A 24008-nucleotide genomic window follows, 5' to 3' on the forward strand; every position below is an offset into this window, starting at 1 on the left:
CAGATACAGGTTTGATTTTCTGCATTTCTTCGCATCCGTCAAAAGCCAAAATAGGGTTGTTTGACACTCAGAGACACTGTCCATGCAAATGTCATCATCCAATATGAACATCTGATAAACTGATTCATGTCTCCCAGCACGAAGAGCACAAAGTATTTAACGATAAAGCAATAAATTGATATAGAAATGCGTAATTTAAAGATGAGATTGTGGCAGGTGATTGCAGAACAGCTTGGAATCTGGGATGGTTGCAAAACAAAGCATGTACAAAAGACAAAGATAAGGCCCCTAGCTAGTTTACCAGTGCCCTATTATTTCTTGAATTACTGAGGTAATCACCATTTACCAACCCAACCATGATCACAGGGTTAACCTCGATTAACATCTCAATTGAGCACGATCACAAAAGGCACATGGGCGAGCTGTTCAAGGGGAAATCTCAGCTGCGCCCTGACTGTCGAGCCGGTCAGACATTTAAAGCTTCGGGTCCCCAAATTGCACGCGCTGGATCGGTGAGCCGGACCAGGTGCTACTCCGATCAGAATGCCCGACTGAAGAAGGTGGGAGACGAGCCGCACCTCAGCAGGGGGATAAGCCAATCACAACCAGGGATCACACTCCCTGTTTAGCATACAAGCAAAACACTACAAAGGAGTTATACAGATGGGAGGGCACCAGCGGTGGCCGTAACAATTAGATAGCAGTGATTGTGCTCTACGCAGCTAAACGATAGCCTCTTGCTAATGTCATTCATTCATTAGCTCCATTAGGGACGAGCGTTATCCATTGCACCCACATAATTGATACAGTTTTGTCTTGTATTGCAAATCTTTGCAACAAAAATAATAATAAAACATATCAGACTCAGTGTGGGAGGTAACAATTTTTATTTGATGAAGGATTAAAGAAGAACAAAAAATACAGACTTGGCATGCAAAGGCTTTTAGGCAATCTGGCACATAACTGCGTTATTTATCCCCATTTCTTCAACTATATTGTCTGCCCTTGTTTTTACCAAAACAAAATTCAAAAAGGGCCAAAATAAGGGCAAATCCAGACACCAGTTACCAAAAATATAATTCCAGAAATTGTATATATGGACTTCTGTTTCAAGGAGTCATTCATTTTTGCACCAGGACAGTTAGCACTTCACTGTTGAGGGAGGCAGTCCAGGCAGGGAACATTTAGCTGTTGTCGCCAGCTCATCTCATTGAAAATGCAATTTGAGTAACATGACATGAACATTAATAGTTTAGTGTTCATCTCGTGCTTTCTGCTCCGCTTGTCTTAATACTGCAGTTAGCAGCACCGTACTCTGTAATCCCCAGATGATTTTGAAAATATAAAAAATTATAGAGCCCAAAATTGATTTTTAGATTGCCTAGTTTATTGCTTCTACTTGGAGGCAAGGAATTAATATTCCTGAACTTAATTTCCATATTTTAAGTGAATATTCACAAGGCTGCTGAATATCAATAATTGTGCAAAATGTAAAAAAAAAAAACATTTTTAAAGAATCTGAACTTTATCCTTTTTTACTTTCCCCAACAAACAAAAACAGCAAAAGAAGAAGAAGGAGTCCCTCCTGAAGAAGAACAACACCACAGCCTACCCAGCTGCCACTGCTACAGCCTTCGCCCCCAATATTGCCAGGGACCCTGGATTGGCCACTATTGCCAAAAGCGCCCCGCCACCCCCAAGTGAGCCCAAGGAGGAGCCAAAGCCCAAGCCTCCAGAGGCCAAGAAGACCTTTAACAGTGTGAGCAAGATAGACAGGATTGCCAGAATAGCCTTCCCATTGCTCTTTGGAACCTTTAACTTGGTCTACTGGGCGACCTACTTGAATAAGAAGCCCAAATTGCAGGGGATGAATCAGCCACACTAATCCTTGTTTCATTACTTTGAAATTATACCTGTAATTTTTGTTGATTTCATTTTCTTTCTTATTCCTCCTAAAACAGGTGTTTATTTTCATTTTCAGACAAACATGGTGTCCATGCTGGTTTGAATTCCCAGTTGTTGCATTGCTTCTATGTTTACCTAAAGTTTGAAGATTTTGAAAAAACAAAATAGAGAAAAAAAGAAAGATAACAGACTTTTGAAAGGGTGTTGTTCAGGTCTCGGGTGATGCTACTAAGAAAATGCTACTATAAATATATAGCCAAGAGAATGCTATTCTACAACTGCACATAGCCCACACTTGTTAAGGGGCTTTTGTTTCTATGTTTGTTTTCTTTTTTGTTTCTATTTCATTTAAACATGGAAATCACAGACACGGTAAAAGGCACTTGTGTATATGCATGGGCAGGGCATCTTATCATTTATGTTTATTTATTCAAAATACAGATCAACATTGACTGAGAGCTTAGTTCATTTGATATCAGCAGCAAAAATGCAATGCTCATCCTCTGTCAAAATATCTTCAATTCTCTGTAGATGTTTTATGAGATTAATTATGTCATTCTTCAAAATAGGGTTTCTGCAATAGCAATAAAAACATGTCTCAGTGGACACACCATTTATTTAGGGATAAAAAAGAAATACAAAAATTCAATCATCTCTGTGCTCAGCATTGAAAATATTAATTTCCTTTCACAGCGTTGTAAATATTATCAAGTGTTAGAGATGTCAATATTATGTTTAAGCTTTGCAAAGTGTAACTAAAGGTTTATTGAATACATGGAAGAGTAAACTTTTTTATTTTATTTATTTTTGTTTTTGTTTATGATACTTTCTACAAAAAAAAAGAGTATATACTGGTATAATTCACGCTTAAGTGACTGTTTCTCGCCAAGTTCGCGTTCCATTCAAAGCTGCTTTCACACTGAAGCAAAATATTATTCAACTGTGTGTTTGTGTACACACACAATGACGGCAACAACAGCAACAACAACATCAATGGTGAAAAACTGAGATTGGCTAGTTATGAGTAAGAATGTAAAATAAAAAAAATCATCTCGAATCATGGAGTGCATTTGACATTTAGAATTAAAACATTCATTATTTACTTCTTTTGTTTGTTTTATTTACGGTGGGGCCTCGTTCGCCAAGAAACACCATTCATAGCAAAGTACGGTTGGCATCGCTTAAAGACGGGTGGGGCACATTGAGAAGGAGGAGAAGTGCCTTTTTTAATTTTTCAGAGTCGAAGCTGTGATGGCTACTACTTTGTTGATTGATGGCGCGTCTGTATTTTCCATCCCACTGTGTCCCCTGACCCTGTTTACCATAGTCCCCCCCCCCCCTCCATCTCCTTTCAGTTGAAAATTGAGACATAACACTCAGAAAGTACCAGCTACACTGCCTTCAGTATCACATGCCCGTTTGGACTCATTTGTTGCTGCTTGTTGGCGAGCAACAGCGAGAGACAGGGACAGAGACAGAAAGGAGACAAAGAGAGAGTCGAAGAGAGTCGAAGTGGCACTGTAATCTTGCTTTAGCCGGCGCTGTGTTTCGCACAGAGGACTTGTCTTGTAGTTCCACGATAGTGAAGAAGATGAATATATTTTTGTAGCATGATGTCAATCCCTCTTCCGAGAAAAAAAACAAAAACAGAAACTAACGCAAATGTGAAAAGAATGCTTTTTTTTTTTTTTTTGTCTTGAACATTGCTTGCTCTTTTTTTTTTCTTTTGACTTATATATATATAAAAACACATTTTAAGGACATGCTTCTTCTCTGATGTGGCACGTTGAGGTTTCCGAACAGTCCATTTTAAATTATGTTAATGTAGCAATATTAATTAGCAAGGGCTTTTCTTAGGACCTGAACCTGACACTCAGTCTGGGGGTGATATCCATTGTAGCTTTACATCGACCCCTCTCTACTTGTAGTTTCACCGATATATACATGGAAACATAGAAATTATTTAGATTTGGTCAAAGATAAAAGGCATCGCATTGAGTGTCCATCTCGGGCTCCCGCTCTGACCTTATTTCACAAAATCACATTTCTTGTTGTGGGAGTGGGGGTGCATTGCATTGCATTATGGGTTCTGAATATGTTTTACAGGGCACTGAACAGGCTAAAAGGCATGTAAGAACCCTGCAGAATTCTCTGTGTGTTTGTGCGCTGGGGTGAAGAGACGCTATCGCCAGAGGAAAAAACGGAAAAGAGATCGGTGGTTGTTGCTATTGTTATTATTTGCATTATCATTACGACCGATGCTGAACTTATCCCCCTAATGGCAGACGTCTTTTGCTGCTGTTAACAGCCCCTAAACCTACAAGCAGAGGGTAAAGGAACTGCAAAGTTCAGGATGAAGAGTTGTATAAAGATGAATTCTAAACTATTGTATGTATGTTTATTATCATGAAGAAAAAAAATATATATATACATATGTAAAATACATAATGCATACAGTATTTGATTCTATTAATGAAGATATTAGCTAAGATGATGATGAATATTGTTTGTATTATCAACCTATTGTTATGCATTTTGCACATTTAGAAGAACAATAACATTACATTTATGTAGTCAGCTTTGTGCTATGCAAGGACAGCTTTGAACCACATCATTGACCTTCTCTCCCTGACCATTGTGTTTCAGATTTACAAGCTATTATGAAAAAAAAAATAAATAAAAAAAAGCTTAGCTTTTATATCAGCTGCGTTATATCACTAGCGTTTTTTTTTGTTTTTTTTTCTTTCAACCATGGCTAAACAGGGTGACATCAAAGAAAAAACAGTGGATTATCTCTTTTGTTTGCGCTTTGGATTTGTCGGTGGTTGAAGGGAAAATGGCTTTTATTGTTGATTGCACTTTTTCTCCAGAGACATGCAATAAAGTGATTGAACTGGAAAAAAAACCAGGAGCAAAACTGTAACAAGATCACCTTGTTAATAATATTCCTGTTCATTTCCTGAGCCTGTTTGTCATTGCAAAAATGGAGGCAGGTGAAAATGTTACTTTGCTAAACGGATCCTTTTGTTTACCTTCTTTGCTTTCCAAAGCTCAATGACATTACAGGGAGCGCCAGAAAGAGTTTTGACTTTGACAAAGTAAAAAAGTGAATTTTGTAAACTTTTCAGTTTGGAATATCTTTGCTAAGCCCCCTCTATCTTGTACTCCAAGCAGGATCAAACAAAATGCTAAAGACCATTTACAAGTATTTTTGAGCCAGGTCTGGTTTTGCTACATTTGATGCTCCAGAGAGAGAATGTGAAATATGAGGCACAGTGCAATCATGAGCTTCCAACTTTTACCTTCACACTCATATGCAGAGCATACATGTAAATATCACATTTGTAGGAACATCGGTCATTTATTTCATTATGTTTGATGCAAAGTCCATTGCAGTTCTCAGCAGCACTTGCTTTTCATTGAGTCTTTGGTTATTCCTAGATACCTACTGGAGTTTTTTCTTGTATTTTTATCAAGCGAAATATGGTCTGATTTTCACTGAAATGTAAAAAAAAAAAACTAATTTTCTAAAGCACAAAAGTTGATTAGGGTAAGAGTAAAGAGAGAGTGTATACATATGGATATCGACAAACACACACTGTCAAAACGCACACAGACACCCACACCCACACGCAGTACACAGGAATGTGTTGGTAGTCCAATGATACTGACAAACTGGGTTCTGATGGATGTAGAAATGGTGAACCTTCTGTAAATGTTTTCTTTTGTTTCTTTTGGTTATGATATGGCCCTGTAGAATCTGATTCTCTGCATTAGTCTTTAAATAAAAAGAAAACAAATGAAAGTCATGGCTATACCTCTGGTCCTTGTGCTATGGATTACCTGATAAAGACTCATAGACACATAGATCTCTATCAAAGCATAAAGTATGAGTTTAGGTGCACTGTTCACATCACAGGTAGTTAAAGTAGGACTAATATGACATATGTTTGAATCATTAGTCTGTTGTCACTTTACACACAGTATTTAATATGTAATTTGTGCACATTTCAATAAGAGCTTTACTGGAAACCTTTCACTGGATAGATTAAGGAAAAATATATTAATGTGTTAAGCAACATATGGTATATGTAGAAGCCAATAGCTGCATTTACACAAAACACTGAAACCATTTGGGATTGTCATGAAAGATTCAGGGGGCCCAGAACCCGAAAACCTGCCGAATCCGGGTTTACGGATGTGTATTAGGACTCAAATTAGCAGCAGCAGCTCTGACATGAAGCCTTATTTTCCACCAGTTATGATGAGTAACTGATAGAATAATGTTAAGTCCCAAAAGCGACTCCATTTGAAGGGATGTTGCAAAAGTTTTATCCAAATTTAACATAACTTCTGGTTCTTTTTATTTCATTGTTGTTTTGTTTTTCTTGCTCTAATGATGAAAAATATCAGTCTGTCAGTCGGCCGGTCAGCCCACCACTTTGGGTCAGACTGAAATATCTCAACTACTATTAGATGGATTGCCTTGAAACTTGGTGCCTAGAGGATGAATCCCCCTGACTTTGGTCATCCTCTGACTTTTCCTCCAGTACCACTAACAGGTCAAAGTTTTCACTTGTCCTGTAAAATATCTTAAAGCCTCTTTATCCCACACAGGTGTTTTCAGTTAATCTGGCTGATAAGACCTTTTCTCAGGACTGTGTGGGCGTGTACAGACTAACTGAGTGACATGGGCTGTATCCAAAACCGCCTACTATGCTATTGACGAATGCAGTATGCAGTATGTACTGTATTCTGTATACTGCGTTCGTCAGTAATATGTAGTATGGAACGTAAATCGATTTATTTTGTAGTACGCTAGGCCGGGTTTTGCAGGTTTCCGGTTTTGGAAAGCGGAAGTACACGGTACGGACAATAGCAAACATCCGCTACTTTACATTACAGAAAATGACCGAAAGTGACCGTTCCACTGCTTTGCATTGTGGGATACAGTAGGCGAGGTAGACTGGTCCGATGCGTAGTGGAGATTTTTTCCGAAATAGTACGACATCCGGGTATTTTTGGCATACTGGAGATCTTGCTTTTGTTCGCATACTGCATACTACATGCTACATTTTGGCCAAATCAGTACATACTACTAGTATAGTATGTGGTTTCGGATACAGCCATGATCTTCCTGAGTCTCCTGTTAGCGTTTCTGAACCTGTTAGGGCGGGACAAATTACACCTTTATCATTCTTATTGGTAGATGAAGATTAGTGACCTAATAAATTCCCATCAAATTTACTGCCCACGTTCAATCAGAGCAGAAAACTCCTTTGTGAGTGCACAGAGGCTTTAACATCTACCAGATACATTGACAAAAGAAAATTGTACAAATGTTCATGGTTCCCAGACGATGAATCTCAGTGAGTCTGGAGATCCCTGACTTTTCCTCTCGCACCACCAACAGTTGTTGATGTCTTTAATACTCTCTTAGCTTATGACTAAATACTTGAATAACTAATTAAATTCCCATTGGCCTCTGTTACAATTTGTGTCTATTACCAATTAGCAAATGTGAGCATGATAACAAGCTAAACTAAGATGGTGAACATGATAAACATTATAGACTACCTACTTAACACCAGCTTGTGAGCATTGTCCTTGTTAGCATGTAAGCTGTGCATGTAGTTCTGTTGGAACTTTGCCCAAAGGCCGTTGGATTTGATTTACTGGACGTCAAAGCCCTTGTTTATGATACTTGTGATTAAAATGTACAACCTGACCTTTATACCCTAACCCCATACCCCTAAGTCTTGCACCATTTGTTACCATCCAACCAACCAACTTTTCAAATCATTTGGTTTTCCAACCACGTATTAATTGCATCATGCATCAGTGTATTTTGCTGTAAATCAATCACACTAAAATCTGTTTTATTCTCCTAACTAAATATATGTAGGTAGTTCTCCTTCTAGACTTTAAAGTGGTTGAAACTGGTTCAAAGTTCCAGAGATTAATTTACAGTCTAACAGTGTTGCAAGGCCTCTGCAAGGCCTTTTTTCCTTTGATATTCTAACAATCAATTTGGATGGTTTGTGGTCTATTTCAGACCAACTACTGCTGCGGTTCCACTGTTGAATGCCTGTATTGATACATTTATTACATCCCTGTTTACATTAAATTTTTTTTGCAATTACTGTCCACCACAAATAGATATTAATTTATTTTAGATGTTATATGTATTCCTATATTTTAACAGTGCACTATTTCATGCCTTAGATTCCCATTTTTTACATGCATGCTTTTCTGTTTATATGTATTTAATGAGCGTTGTTGGAGGGAGGCTGAGATCTAAGATTTTCATTGCCAACGACCGCTCTGTAAATGTTGTGCATATGACAATAAATAACTTGAAAGAATCAAAACAAAATCTCCTTTGCACGCCTCGATCTATAGCCAATGTGCTAGTGTGAGTTACAGTAATTTGCCGATCCATAAAAGGCAGTCCAACCATCTCTCAACTGACAGCTGCATTTTGTTCCTCATTGCCTTTCTCCTCACTCTTCTTCTCTTGCCGCCTCTGCTCTCTAGCCTCCACCTCATCCCCATCTTCTCCCACCCCGCCATGAGATTTCAGGTGCAGGGGAACGTGTGCTTCTTCCTTAAAAGCATGTGAGCTGCCAAGCCCTGAGACTGTTATGTAATAAAGCTGCTTCTCGCTGGCAGAAGAGCAGAGAGAAGAGGCTTTTTCTCTCTTTTCTCTCTGCCTGGTCCTCCTCCTCCTCCTCCTCCTCCTCCTCCTCCTCCTCCTCTCTCTCTCTGTCTGTCATTTTTTTCCCTCACAGGGGAGACATGTCCCACTCAGTCTTAGGTACAGGATGAATTGTACTCCGATTGTTTCTGCATATACTGTGTTTTTCTGTTGATCTGCGCTTTTAGACACATATTGGAATTTAACAAAAGCATTGTGCGGATGCTATTGTCACAAGCACAAACCCTTTCTTTCCCTTTTAAGAAAAGACAGTCCTTCTCCTCGTCTCCTAGTACTCCATTTAGAGGCACGCTGAACAGTCGTGTTTTTGCAGGAATGAATGGAAATTCAACCGAGGCCAACTTCATGTAGCTCTGTCAAAACGTACACAAAGAAAGGCAAATCAGAAAAATGCTTACCAGTGATCACCCTTCTTAACACAACATAATCCAACACAGAACCACTGTGCTTTGACTCTCAGTGGCTACTGGGATCCATTGTGACTGGAGAATCAAAGCTGAATAAAGCTCATGACTTCTGCAAAGGGACAATCTATACAGAACCAGCATTGAGTGAGCATTTGATAATAAAAGGATGGTGGGGTAATAGATTGTCGCGGTAGTCGGTGTTACCGGTTTTACTAGATGGTCAGGCATACACAGATCACATTACTTGCCCACCTTCTTTATGCGTTTTTTATAGAAATAAAACCCATTGAGTTTATTTTGGCGTATCAGCGGCGTGTTATCAATATAGCCGGACGACGGACGCTACAATCTGAAAGTGAAAGTGTCTGCTCTGTACGGAGTATCAGCGCAGAGTAGCAGGAGTTGACCGACAAGATGATGGCAGAGGATTTGGTGCATATTTAGCAATATTTCAGATTAAAGTCCAATGCTATAAGGGAACCAAAATGTTAATGAGGCAATTGCCGTGAGGAGGACGGAGCGGTCACGGCTGGTGTGCACGGCGCAGTGGCTCCAGGCGGAAACCTGCAGCCTCGCAGTGAAATCTGGACAGGAGAGGCCAGACACACAGCCATCCAATGTTAAAGATCAAAGTAAGTGCTCTACATATATTGAGTGCCGTCTTTTCTTGTAAAATGTCCGGTGTAATCGGTAACAGCGGTGTTGTCACAAGTTTATTAACCAGTGGGAAAATCCTCCCTAGTGCGGTATTTCTTATAACATTGGCCAACAATTACTTTGTCATCCTTAACTGAATTTTGTTCATGAAGAGAGGAAAAATAGCACTGCATTTAGCTTATCACTGAGCTCAGAGTATTTGAACATAAATGTAAGATTTCTCATGGAAGTTCATATTCCCCACATTGGTATGACGGAGGCTCAAAGCCAACAAAAAGGGAATGTGGAGTCACTTTGTCTTTTTCACACCCAAAGCACCTTCTGCCACGTCCGAATCTCCAGGCTCTAAATTCTTAAACAGTAGCCACAACACGGACTCACATCTCCTGAGATTTCCATTAGTTCCCTCCCTGCTTGCTCATTTTTTTCTGTCCCTTTGCTTTAGTATCGCTTCCATTGCCTGCTGTCTCTCTTTCCCCAATTATCCTGTGGAAGATTCCACAGATTACATGGCCAAGTATCAGGATCTGTGATTTGCTTTTCTCCTTCAATTGATAGGAATGAATGAACATGCAAACGGCAAGGAAAACACATTTGCTTTACGTTGTGCACTCACCAAAAGTAAATGGTTCTGTTATAAAGGTTTTGTGCCCAAGGTCAAGGACGGCATTGTTTTTATGTTTACCAGTATTCTCCATCGGTACATGTGCTGCAAACTGCTTATGTACAATATAAACTCCCTACAACCTAATACGTTTTTAAGGATTCATTATTTAATTGGACTCTTCAAGGCTGCCACTGTGAATTCCATCCAATGTCAAAAGCTCTTCCTGAATTGAAGCTATTTCAGATTTAAATGTCCGGTCCTTAACAGCAAAATGCTAGGCAGTAATGTGAGGTATTTTGACACAAAGTGCCAACCTTTTTTATGATGACTCAGTGAGACAGGCTGGTATAAGCAGGAAGCCTCAGCAGTTTTCTGTCCATGTGCTGTAACTTTACAGAGAATAATGTAAAAAAAAAAAAAAAAAGGACATTAACTCAAGTACTGTACTTAGGTATAATTTTGAGGTATTTTGCTAGATGTGAAGCTAATGTGATCTGTGTCTCTAGTTGATGACATCATTAGTAGGCATCAAGGCAGTTCTCCATGTCAAAGCTTAGGAAAAGCTCATGCTGTTTCATCCGACATCGTCCTGACATGCAGGTCTTTGAAAGCATCATCGGTATGTAGAAAGTAACCTTTTGGTTTTATCATTTATTGATGTATATGCATATTTTCACAAATCAGAGATATTTGAACGGTTTGTGTGCAGAAAATACAGATGGTGTATTCATGTTGGCCACATGTTCTGGCTAGCTTGTATGAGATACACTGTATGTAGCAACATAATGACAACAAGTAATCAATCTTTATGATACATTTAGAACATTTATATATGTGTATGATTTTGCATACTTTGTGTTACACTTAATTCTTACTGTGAACTTACCTTAGTGGAAATTTGTTTTTTGGTCAGTTTTACCCTACTGCCAGTTGCTACATTAAAGAAAGTCAACTTGGATCCTAGTTGTCAGTGTAGTAATTGCAGATGGAGTTTATCTGCCTGTCAATTCATGCAAGGCATGTGAAAAGATTTTATAAAACCTTTTTTTAGTGAAAACAGCTCGCTGCTGAGGATGGAATTTTTTTGACGAGAGCTGTGAAAGTCAACCAGAACAGTGAAGTTAGGGGTTGTAAAATCAAAACAATGAGTTGAAATATGTTAAAATTGAGTTGATAATTCTCTGTGCATGCGTTCATCACATTACACAAAGTCACTTGATCCATATAAAGATATTGTTTAGTGAATATTTAAGCAAATGGTCTGAAAACTTCTTATCATTCTTCTTCTTTATCTTCTTCTTTATAATTTGTGCTTTTTTTAAAATATTAGAGCTGTGTCTCAATTCGGATACTTCCATTAGTACACTTCCATGTAGTACACTGTGCACACTATGTACTTACTTCATTTCGACAGGGTAGTGTTGTCTCAAAAAGCACACGGATCACTCCGTAACGGCAGTATTTAATTTCAGACGGATAAATTAACCCAATAATGGCTTCTATCCGACTACAGTATAGTTGTACTTAATGGAAAACACATATATGACTTAAACTTGTATTGTTCATTTCAATCGAAACTGCTGCAGCTTCCTTTTTCCGCCATTTTCACAAGTTTGAAATAGGTTTGTGGCCCCTCCCCTTCCGCTACGTAGCAAAGATGGTGACCGTCGAGGGTGAGAAGTTGCACTGCATTTTGCCATACTTCTCAGTTTGAACGCACTTATGCAGCAAGTGTAAGTACAGAAGTATGCAAATTGAGATACAGCATCTGACATATGGTACCCAAATAAATGCATATCTGCATTGCTGCAGGGACAAGAAATTGCCGTCACTGATTGGAGTAGCCACAGGAATGGCAAACTTCTGGCTGGTGTTACCACAAAAATAACTACTTCACCAAGGAAAAGCAACAGTTCTACAATGTGAGAAGTGAAGTAATCACATCCTTTTTTTTCTGTCCATGACATTCAACCCCAAGCTGAACTCTGTGCTTTGTTCATTTCAACTTCATTGGACGACGGCGCAGTGTCCCTGAGGGGCCTCTTCTGTCGCACTGCATGAGATTTCCACAAATTACCAAGACACAAAGCAGCCCCTTATAACGACAGTATAAACCTCAACATGTGCTTAGATGCAAATACTAGAGAAAAAGAAGAAGTCCCTCTTGGGGGATGTTACCATTTGGAGCCATAATGTTGCAGAGAACACAGAAAATGAATTGCTAAACTTGGCCCTGGCCAGCTCGTGGAAGCAGAGCAATGCAGACTTTTAGCCCACGAGCTGTTCTTTTGCAATACGGATGATGTTAGTCACATAACAGGACATTTGCAGAGCCACCACAGTGACAGGTTTATCTAAATGGGCTAGTCGTTAAGTCTTGATAGAAGGCTGCAGAATACTGGGCATCAGCTAATGATGGTGGAAGCAGCCGAAGGCGAGACTCGTCAGTCCAGAGGAAAGACTGGCTGATGGTAGGGATGGGAATGGGACATATTCTCTAGGCCATCATGATATCATCAGCGTATTGCCTTTCCTCCCGCAGCTCTCATTAGAACACAAACGTCTTCTTTTGTCTTCTGCCTTTTTAGCATTCACATTTCAATTTACTTTCGAGGACTAGAGCGATGCGTATACCTTGTCTACACAGTTTTGTATTTCTGTTTTTTTTCTTCTCTCTCCTTGTCTTTCTGTCTGGTTTTGAAGTTGACACCCAGGGTCAGCCTTACCACTGAACCATTGATCTCCTATTCAACCATCCCATCAGTTCTGACAGCAGTTGTTTTGTTGCTCTGCTTTCCAGAAGAAGTGAACTTGTGCCAAGACTGAAATGAGGAACGGCAGCCAGGGAGCACGAGTAACTAAAGGTGAACTGAGAGAATAGGAGAAAAGGAGCTGGGTGGAAAGGGAGTAGTAGGGTGGGAGGGGGTGGAAGGTGCACAAGGGCATGTGAGAAGGGAAAGGGGGGAGATAATCAAGGATGAGAGAGGGTCCAGAGGCAGAAAACATCAAGTAGGAATGAAGTAAAGGAGGAGCAGAAGGAAGACAGAATGGAAGGCAAAGGGGAAAAAAACAAAAGTTACTACAGAGCAAAGTGAAGGAGAAGAAGATATGTATTGTTGAGGCAAATAAAGTAATATGGGAGGAGGCGGTAGAGGGAAAAAGAAGGAGAAAAAGATGACAATTGCTGTGTGTCTCAACTTGCATACTTGCGTACTTACACTTGCTGTTTTGAATGCATAAGTGCGTTCACACTGAGAAGTATGGCAAAATGTAGGACACTAAGTACCCGAATGTTGCACTCAAACTTGTCAAAACTTTGAGTGTGGAACGCTGGACACTTCTCAGCCTCAACGGTTGCCATCATTGCTACGTAGTGGAAGGGGATTGGCAACCAACCTATTTCATACTTGTAAAAATGGTGGGCGAGGAAGCTGCAGTGATTGCAGTTGAAACAGCGAACACCAAGCTATACAAACCTAAGCTATACATGTGTTTTTTTTCCACTAAGTACCACTATACTGTAGTCATCCATCCATCCATCCATTATCTGTAATTGCGGGGATGCTGGACAGGTCACCAGAAACAATCAGGGGTTGGAGAACAGAGAGCAGAGATGTTCTGTAGTAGAGAGTAGAACCACTTTTATAGTATCAAGTATGATACCACTGTTATGTACATGAAAGTAAAACACTCAAAGAAGCAATGTTGAAAATATATTGTAATTCTTGTTGAAGGTTGATTGTATTCTGTGCTTGTTTCTAATCAGCTTTGCCCTCTTGACTCTTCTCTTTCCCTTTCATCTCACCTTTTTTTTCATAGACTTCCCTCAATTTCCTCTTCTCATCCTCCTTTTTAGATGTTTGAATTACACATCTGTTCTCTTTTAAAAATCACGAATTACATCCTCCTCCTCCTCCTCCTCCTCATCCTCCTCCTCCTCCGCCGCCTCTAAATATGTACGATGGACTTTAATAAGACAAAAGACGCTTTGTCACGTCCAAAATTGCTTTCCTTTTTCTTGAGATGCACATTCAAGGTTGTCTGTAGGGTTGCCTTATATAATAACAGTTATGTAACATAATTAAAAGTTGCTGTTTTACCATCATTGGATTACGTTCATGTGCTCTCTCCACTTGCCAGCCGAGCGTCCTGAATCGAGAGTCTTCTTAAGCTTGTTGCGATCCTCGGTTATATTTAATACCAGACAACAGAGGGGTAATTTGTTTGGCTTACATCACCAAACGCATCCTGTTCCATTAAATTGCAAGTGAGGGCTTTAATGTGGAATTAACTAGTTTCCTGACTGCTTACAGAAACACCCCTTCAACTCCGCCAGTTAATAGAGTCGCAGATATAGTACATTATGGAGGCGTGTGGAGCTCCTTGTTATTTTTGGGACCACTGCTAGAACACAATTAGTTTTACTGTTATGAAATAATGTAACTTTAATTATAAAATTTGATAACTGTAGTATGCAGAATCTTTCAAGTCGCACCAACTAGGGGTGTAAGAAAATATTGAAAATATTGAAAATACAGAATATTGCAATATTATGTTTTGTGATATTGTATCGATTCTCAAAAAATACTATAGATTTTTAATTAATAGTTTATATGCAACGATTTACTCAGTCAATACTTCATTTAATTTACAAAGATATGCGTCCGCTCAGTGTATGTGCCCTCTGAAAGTAGCGCTATAATGTTGGATGTTACTGTGATAAATACAAATGCAGATCCCACTGTTCTGATTGCATAAAAATAGTCAACTTTTTTTTATCAGATATTATGCATATGGTGTGTTTTTTATACTATGACAATTTTCTTGAAATTAGATTTAAAAAATCTCAATATATCGCTTTGCTTACAGTATCACAATATATAACCTCTGTATCATGATACGTATCAAATCGCCAGATTCTTGCCAATACACAGCCCTAGCACCAACTATATACGTACATAAAGGTAGGCCATAGGCTTGTTCAAGATGAGCCAGGCCGGCACAGAATCGATTATCGGCGATCGCTGCACAATCCATGCTGGTTAGATTTGTGTCCAACTTGCTCTGACGTTGTGCAAAACATGGTCAGCGATAACCTCACGAGATCGAGGCGGTCGCACTTTTCAGAGCCAGGCGCAGCAGCTGCTATCCACCGATTGCAAGACCAAGGGCATGATGGGAAAAGCCTGGTTGTTGCCTTATCAAAGAGCTGATTGGCTCTTAGATTTGACAACAAACCCCACGTGTTGTAGACAATCCAACTTTCTCTGTATAATTGTAATATTTAACTCTAGATTGTAGAATATCAGTCTCATGTTGTGCAATGAAGGTTTCATCTGTTAAGAAACATATTTGTGTGGTTGATATTAATAATAATAAAGGTTATTTATATAGCACTTAAATAAGTGCTTTACAAGACAGACATAAAAATAACAAAATATAGAATACAATACCAGATACACACACATTTACACATTTACACATTTACAAACAAATATAAATATATTCAAACGTGGTCTGCAAACTACAAGAAGCCTACAGATCGGATCTAACTATTTCTGTGACTTCCTGTAAATTCTTTGAAGGCTGCTGGGAACTGTACGACTTGACCGCAGCTTTTTGTCACCGCCCCCTGCTGCTGCTGCCGCCTGATCTCGTCCACTTTCCAGGCGAGGCGCAGTCCATCTCGAACAAGCCTTATGTATATGACTTTTATCTGCAGTGCATTTTCTCCTTTTTGTACATTGTGAGGTGGTGCTTGTGGATTCTGCGGCCGTATCTGCAGCACACAATCCACTCTTTGTAGTAATACAACTGGATTTATGTGGAACAAATTCGACCCGTTTGCGTTTTTTGAATTCTTTCATTCCAAACAATGGCCCTGGCTTCAGTTTTGCTGCAGTAAGCTAGTTGGCTACGCAGCCAGTAAACACTGCCTAATTCTTGAAGGTCAAAGCATAAATAGTCTTGGATCCAACATGGACAATGTGTTTGCCTGGTTCAGTCCGAGGCTATATGGAACTGTTTGGAAATTACTTTCTTTATGAGGTATTATCTGAATGTGTGTGCTGTCAGCTGTCTTGTATTAATGTATGTCGTGTTCAGTATTGACCCAGGCACATTTGCCCACTGGTACGTATAAAGATGACAAACGTAACAGATTTATAGCTTCACCTTGAAGTGTGATTTTGTTTGTGTGTGTGTTTTCCACTATGCTCATATGTGCTTCATGCACATATGTGTGTGAATGTGCGTGGGCTTGTGTGTGTCCCACCTAGAGCTGTGTTTCTCTCCTTTTCACCGCCATAAATCACAGTGCAAACCCACATTTACCACGGTCAGCAGCGCAGGCATCACCTGGTTATGGTTCGTCTTAATCTCGTGCCCCGTTCAGCCTGAGCACTGTTTCCCCCTTAAGGGATTCAGAAGGGATCACTTGTGTTCATTCTTCTCTTGTAATATCCTTTACCCTCCCCTTTTTCTTTTCCTTTTTCTCCGTGTGTTCCCTTCCCTCTCGATTTTCCTCCTCTCTCCATGTCCTTTCGGATGCTCTTTGTCAAAGCCAATAGTTGCTCTGCATATCACTCACTAACAAGCTCTGCAGTTCAAAAGGATACGAAGCTCACTTCTGCTCGGCCACACATTGCCATTCAATCATCCCTTGTTACCATGACGTGCCCCCTTTGAAACCATCTATTCTGTGAGGGAAAATAGCCATTCAAAGGGCACAAGTTGTATTGAATTCGATCACAAGAGCATAACATTTTTTCTTTTTATTTCCTATCACATTTTCTTATTCCAGATAATTGCACTATGGACTTTCAGAAAGAGGTTTATCCTGTTTTCTACTGGGGATTACCCGGCAAAACTGACTTCCTGAAAGTATGACACAGTGCTGGTTGTAACCGTAATAAATGTATTGGCTCGTACAGGTACAAAATATGATTTCCTCTCGAGGCCAGTGCTTTTCCAGTCTCAGGAGCATAAATCAATAAAGAACTTACAAGATAACACGGTGTGTGACCGGGGAAGCACAGGGTGAAACATTGATTGGATGTATAGTTAAGATACATCATGCTTTTGCAATGCAATTATGAGGGGGAATCATCTCAAGAAAACCAGATTTGAGGAGGACATTTCCATTTCTCTCGTCATATTTTCACATACAATGTCAAAACAAACCTGGGCCCTGCAGAGAGCCTTTTATCTTTAGATGTATGGTTAGGCTCTCAATCTGCCGGTCTGTGTACGGTAGGCAGCACATACTGCAGCGGGTTGAACCATAAATCAAGCCTTGATAGACTGTGTACACTGAATCGACACATATCTCACATCACCTCCCCAGGGATGCACGGGAGGCTAAGGCATCCATCAACGGTTAGCAGGTTAAATGCAAATGGTGGGGAAGGCAAATGGATCCTGATCAGACTAGGAGCAAATCAAAACATATGGCGTTCTCCTCCAGAGTGCTTCTAAACAGGCCAAACAGCAGTTGTTACAAAGTGGAGTCAAAAGATATTGTGTGCTGGGTAAAAGCTGCAGCTTGTTACCAGGGACACGACAGGGCTAAATATGAAAAAACATAACCAGTAGATTTACTACGAAGCTGTAGACTTGACACTTGGATTTAAAGCCACAAAAATCAAGATTTGAGATCCCCTTAGTTAGGTTTAGGAAAATCTACATGGTTGATTCTTAAAATGACTACATATGTGTAGTGAAAATGTGACTTGACGTTGTGAAAACAGCACATGAACGATCAGCTTGTAAAGTGAAAGTGAAACGTAAAGCACGGGACATGAACAGCGGTCTCCTGGATGATAGCCTAGTGTTGTTGGACCTATCCAACTCCCGTCCTGCCTCGCACTGTGTGTCTCTTTTGCTCTCTAAACTACGTCACCACATCACTTTCGCAATCACATCCCAACGCGATAGTGCCACAACCGTGCAACCTGCAGTCCCAAAACTTTACAGGTGTGTAGTTGAGATCATAATGAACGTAGAGTATGGAGATGGTTGAGCAAGGGTGCTGGAAGTAGGGGGGTAGGAATTGGGGAAGGACCCTCCCCCACCCCCCCAACTTTACGCCCCTGGCCCAATTTGGCATATCCCAAAGCAAGATCTAGTTTTTTTAGCTTTTATCAGCTCTCCTGAGTTATTTAGAGATTCAGAGATCCAAGATTTCAAGATACAATGGGCCACAGAGGGAAAAGATTGGAAAAACATGTCATTCTGTTCTAAAATACAGATGTACTACTGATGTTTTTGGGCAACAATTTCCTATTACATGAGGGTTCACCCGAGGCTCTCCCTCTCCTTCTCGCTCTCCTAAAAACCCTGCAGATTTCCTTCTCAAACATGAAACATTTGTATGATTTGAAATGCCTGTGTTCTTTCTCTGTCATGTTGTGTATGTGCATGCTGTGTATATACTGTACATGGACCCATATGCCTCTCTCACACACACACACACACACACACATACAATCACCTTGGGGACAAATTAATCCAATATCCATCATAATTTGATCCAGTATGTGGTTGATTACCACAAACACTGCCACATATTTCAGAATCCTTAAGGAACACTTGTTATTCGTGTGTAACCTCCTCCACTCTCACACAAACACACACACACACACACACACACACACACACACACACACACACACACTGCTAATGCTGATGTAATTTGTTAATGTTGACATTTGTTCCACCCTCAAGCGATGCATTTTACCTCTTCATCCACCCTGTATTGTGCCATCTGACTCGCATTCTGACCCCGCCCACCATGAATACAACAACAACAACAGGGAGAAAGGGGTGATAGATAGATAGATAGATAGATAGATAGATAGATAGATAGATAGATAGATAGATAGATAGATAGATAGATAGATAGATAGATAGAAAATTAAGAATACTTTCTCTTCAAAACACTCAAAGCATCAAACCCTTGGAGGAAAAGGAAAAAAGATATAGAAGGATATTTGACTAGGAAGCGAGAGAAAGCTTAAGTGAGTAAGATGCTGAAAGAATAAGATGGGGACAGATAGAGATAGAGAGTGCCTCCATTATTCATCTGCTCATCTCACTGCGGTGGATCCAGCAGGGGGAGGTGTTGCAATATTTGGTTGGTTGCTGGCCGTCTGTTGCAAAACCCCAACTAAATACACAATCAGACTTGCATAAAAATGCATGAAACTTTTTTTTTCCTCCACACCTGAGAAGCGTCCCCCTAAACAGAGATAAGCAAAACTGTACAGGGTCGTTAACAGAGTCTTTTGATATGGAATAGACAGTTGATGTGTCTTTTTGTCTTTATACTGGATATATGTCTCTTTCGCTATCTCTTTCTCCCCTCTTTCGGTGCTCACGTCCAACTCACTTGGCCGGAGGAGAAATACGTGTGGAGCGGGGCGGTGAAAGAGCTGTTCAAAGGCATGAAATGTCTCCCTTCACTTGGGAGGTTCTGACATTTCGTCTGTCTTGGAGGCAGGGAGAGTGGAACAGAGAGAGAGAGAGAGGGAGAGAGAGAGAGAAGCCGGATATTGGGATGAACCCAGACACAAAGAGAGAGTTGTATCTCTCTCTTTCTCTCTTTCACACACAATGTGATTGTTGCATTCAGTAGGCGGTTATTATCATAGAACAAAAGAATAATGACAGGTTTGGAATTATGGTTGCATGGGCCTCCAAACAATGTGTTTGCCAGGAAGTTTTCTCTATATTTTCAGCTCCACATCCTAGCACTACTACTACTACTCCGTGTCGCTCTTGGCCAGTTTTAGATACTTTAAATTGACTTTTGATTTGCCAGTCAAACATATCACAACAATGGTTGTTATACAACTGCCCTGCCAAGCTAATGAGACCCTGATATTAAGCTCTGGAGCTGTCAGATCACACCGGGCCAGTGGATATTAGACTTGTATTTGACAGGTTGTGAAGACGAGGACTCTACTGGGATCAGGGCCACATTCACCCTTTAGGGGGCCCTAGGGCAAAAATGAGTCCTGGGTTCTTATTGAGCCCCCCATTTCTCTGCATATATTAGTTTAAAAAAAAAAAAAGTTTTGTAACTTAAAGTTTGTTTGAGGAACTTTTAACTGGTTATGAAATGGTCTCAAATTAATACTGATGCCTCTATATGACCTACATAAGTAAATGAGACTATCAGCGAGAAGATTGGCTACTTCTATATGGTTATTCTTAATGCTCGTCATCGGTGCCACCGGGTCGGATTCTGCACGAAAGGGTTAGGGTTAGGTGAAGATTGTATTCCAAGGAACCTCCTGTGTCGTCCGTCGATATCGCAGTTGAATAGAAGTCAGAGGCAAAGCACGGGCCGGCGCATGTCACTCAAAGTCCACCGGCCATATGAACTTAAACCCCGTGAATGGATTGGGTGTGACAGGAGCAGAGATGAAAAGGGTGAGGCCGTGTGTACGGCCTTGTACCCAGCCTGTCTAGGCAACTCTAGCTCCCGCTCCAACCTGCCATTCAGAAGAGTGGGAGGGAGAGGGTTTTGGGAATAAGGAGTTAGGGTTAGGCATCAAACCACAACAGTTAGGTTTAGGGTTAGATAAAATCATGCAGGTTCACCAGAAACTCCTTCAGCTCAGACTCCAATGGGCTGTTACATCCCGGTCCCGTTTCTAAGATTATGTTTGCCTTGTTTCCAGTTTTTAGTTATTTCCTTTTTTTTTATTTTGGTATACTCACCTTTGTCTCTCGTTTCAGATACTTCACTTCCTGCCCTTGTGTCTCCCGCCAGTGTGATTGCCCATTTCCCTTCCTCCCTTGTGTATTTAGTCTGTGTGCGCCCCTTTGTCTGTGCCCATCCGTCTTTACTGTTTTAGTGAGCGTTCCAGCGATGATTTTCTGAGTAGATTCCTATGTGTTTTTGACCTTACTCCTGGATTTTTGACTTAGTCCCTGGATCGTGTTTTTTGGTATCTTTGTCTGTCTTCTCTGGACAATTACACCTGTAAACTACATTATGTTTTGCTAAGTAAAGACTTTTGTACTTTTTTTTGTCTGTGAGCTGTGCTTTTGGGTGTCAGACCCTGCTGCAGTAATGAGAGGTTTTCTAATAGCTAGTTCACACTACACGACTTTAGCTCTGATTTTCCACTCCATAAAAGTTTTGGGAGCTCCCAGACAAAAGCCCAAGATCAGAGGCAAATCGGCATTGGCTCGCACATCGGTGTTTTGTCCACAGAGACCGCCAAAATCAATGAAATTAAAGTTCCTCATTGTTGCTTTAACTAAGCAGAAATGTATTATATGCACACTATTGACATGTTGTATAGCTATGTAACATTATGCTATGTAACATTAGTGATATGTTTGACACTGGTTGGCCCAAGTCGTTCCATTTCCCTGTCTGTTTTTAAAACTTCTTTTTTTGCTTCTATTGTGTCTTAGGATGTGAATTTGACAATTAACCACACACTAATAAACATGTTGCCAGGAATAACACATCCCATCACCAATAGGTAATTATTTAATGAATAACAGATGTTATTCTTGCTTTTTTTTCTGTGTCATGAAGTCAAGATCACAACAAACACGTAGCAGATTATTTCTTGCGGGTGGCAATTTTAAGATGTCTCATTTTCTGCTGCATTATTAACACATTGCCCACAGCCAGGCGGTGACGTGCCTTTGGTGGCAACTATTATTCATCCTGAGACTGGCCACGCGTATGATCGTGATTTCTTAGCACTAAATAAATCATTGTATTTCAAACCTGACCTCTGACAAATCTCTCTTTCTCCCCTTATTTATTATTCCGCTCCAAATTATGTCTCAGAGCCAAACTCATAACATTCTTGCACTTTATTATTATTTTTTTTTGTGTGTTTTGGGAGGAAATACTCCCTCTGACTGAAATTCAATTAGGTACACGAAGCAAATTGTGTTTCATAAACATGCTGGGCAACCAAATGTCTAAACAGATGGGTGTGTGTCAACATAATCTGATTTTTATTAATTCAAAGTGCCAATTAGCTGCCACTGAAGGTGACAGATTCAGTTTAAGGCCACTGAACCATCTTTTTCTGCTTTCTTGCTTTCATACTGTTTCTTTAACTCTTTAGTTGATTTCATCACGCAAGTCTTTATTTTATTATTGGCTGCTAATATGTGGCAAGATGCAAAACAGGTTCTTGATGGCAAATTGTGAGAATATGGAATCTTTCATTTTTATCCAAAACTGTAAAAACAAAAGGGCAGTTTTGAGAATGGATAATACAAACACCAGTTTGTACAGTTTGCAAAACAACAAATGTCCCAAAAGGTGTTAAGCTCTCAAAACTCGGGTGTCTACAAAGAGATATACTGTTACACAAAAACTCATCTCTAGACAAACAACCCTCTTTTTCAACACAGACCATTTTGACACTCTGTTTGCTACTCCATTATACTGGGTTGCCTGTCATTTACATCAGCTCATAGATTTTTCATAGACTTTACTGTAATATGCTCCCTGGTCAGACACTTTGGATACTGTAAAATAGTTTGCATTGTAGTAGTAGTGAGAGCTTTTAGAAATGCTACTCTGGTGCTCAGAAACACTACCACCCTTTGTCCACAGGGCCCGCCAAAATCAACACAAAATGAATGTTCCTCGTAATAGCTGTAACTAAGCAGAAATGTATTAACAGTACACACTAAAAAATACTGTGTCAATTTTAACCAAATTTTAGTCAATCTTGGTACCCAGTACTGGGTCAAACTAGCACCGACCCGGTACTGGGTAAAGTTTACCCAATTGGTATAAAAACCACTGGGTCAACAATCCCAAAACACTATGTTATTTTGAACCAGTTTTAGTGTGATATGTTATTATTAACATTGGGTTATTCAGCCATACCAATATGTGGTTATTTTGACCCAGTAACAATGTCATATTTACATTTTTGTTTGGTCAAAAATTAGACCAATTGGGTTGGTTAATTTTACCCAGTGTAACGTTATTTTTAATTTGTATATTGAGTCATAGATCAAACCAAAAAGACTGGTTATTTTTTACCCAGTCATGCACCATGTAGACACTTTAGATACTGTAAAATAGTTTGCATGACAGTACTCCAGGTGAAGTCCATGACTCAATGACATATTTGTGTTTGTAAAATCCCCATTACCACACTGACAAAAATTCTCAGTTTCATTGAGGACGACAGACATTTAATATTGTCAGATAGGCTTGGAAATGCTCCTGAAAGGTACAGTATGCCCTGAATCTCAAGTAAGGGTCCACGGCAGGTTAGCATCTGATTGACAGAGCATCAGATATACAACTGCCGGGGCATAGCGAGACCACCGTTATCTCACATACCCTTTCTCTCTGCCTCTCTAGTGACACTTCCACACTGTCTTGCAGTCGTCCAAGCGAGTTTCATATTCAACCCAAGTGGCACCATGAGACCTGGAGGAAGCAGGGGTGGAGCGAGGGGACAGGGAGAGAGAGAGAGGAAGAGATACAGGGCGAGGACCAATGGAGGGAGGATGAAAAAAATCCAATAGAAGTTTTGAATGCTGTCCAGAAAGGGCATTAAGAAGTTACTTAGCTAAATCCATTATGCTTCACAGGATGTGGCTGCCCTCCTGCTTTAAATCAAATCAGACGTCCAGGTAATCGTTCTCACATTAGAAAGGCTAAATCCTACTTCCATCAAACCATCCATCGGAGATGGGGGACGGATGA

The 24008-nt window shown here is 40.1% G+C and overlaps 2 protein-coding genes across 10 annotated transcripts in view; both read left to right on the top strand.

The window, feature by feature from the left end:
- gabra1 (gamma-aminobutyric acid type A receptor subunit alpha1) overlaps positions 1–4647 on the top strand; it is a 60548-nt gene extending 55901 nt beyond the window's left edge. For all 9 annotated transcript variants that reach the window (XM_074610791.1, XM_074610783.1, XM_074610782.1 and 6 more), the window contains exon 10: positions 1562–4647. In XM_074610791.1, coding sequence (XP_074466892.1) covers positions 1562–1885 — 324 coding nt within the window. In that variant the 3' untranslated portion in view covers positions 1886–4647. The remainder of the gene's footprint in view (positions 1–1561) is intronic.
- Positions 1–24008, top strand: part of gabra6b (gamma-aminobutyric acid type A receptor subunit alpha6b) — a 277852-nt gene that overhangs the window by 102000 nt on the left and 151844 nt on the right. The window lies entirely within an intron of this gene.

This window comes from Sebastes fasciatus, chromosome 16 (genome assembly GCF_043250625.1).
Source record: "Sebastes fasciatus isolate fSebFas1 chromosome 16, fSebFas1.pri, whole genome shotgun sequence".
Taxonomy (NCBI): domain Eukaryota; kingdom Metazoa; phylum Chordata; class Actinopteri; order Perciformes; family Sebastidae; genus Sebastes; species Sebastes fasciatus.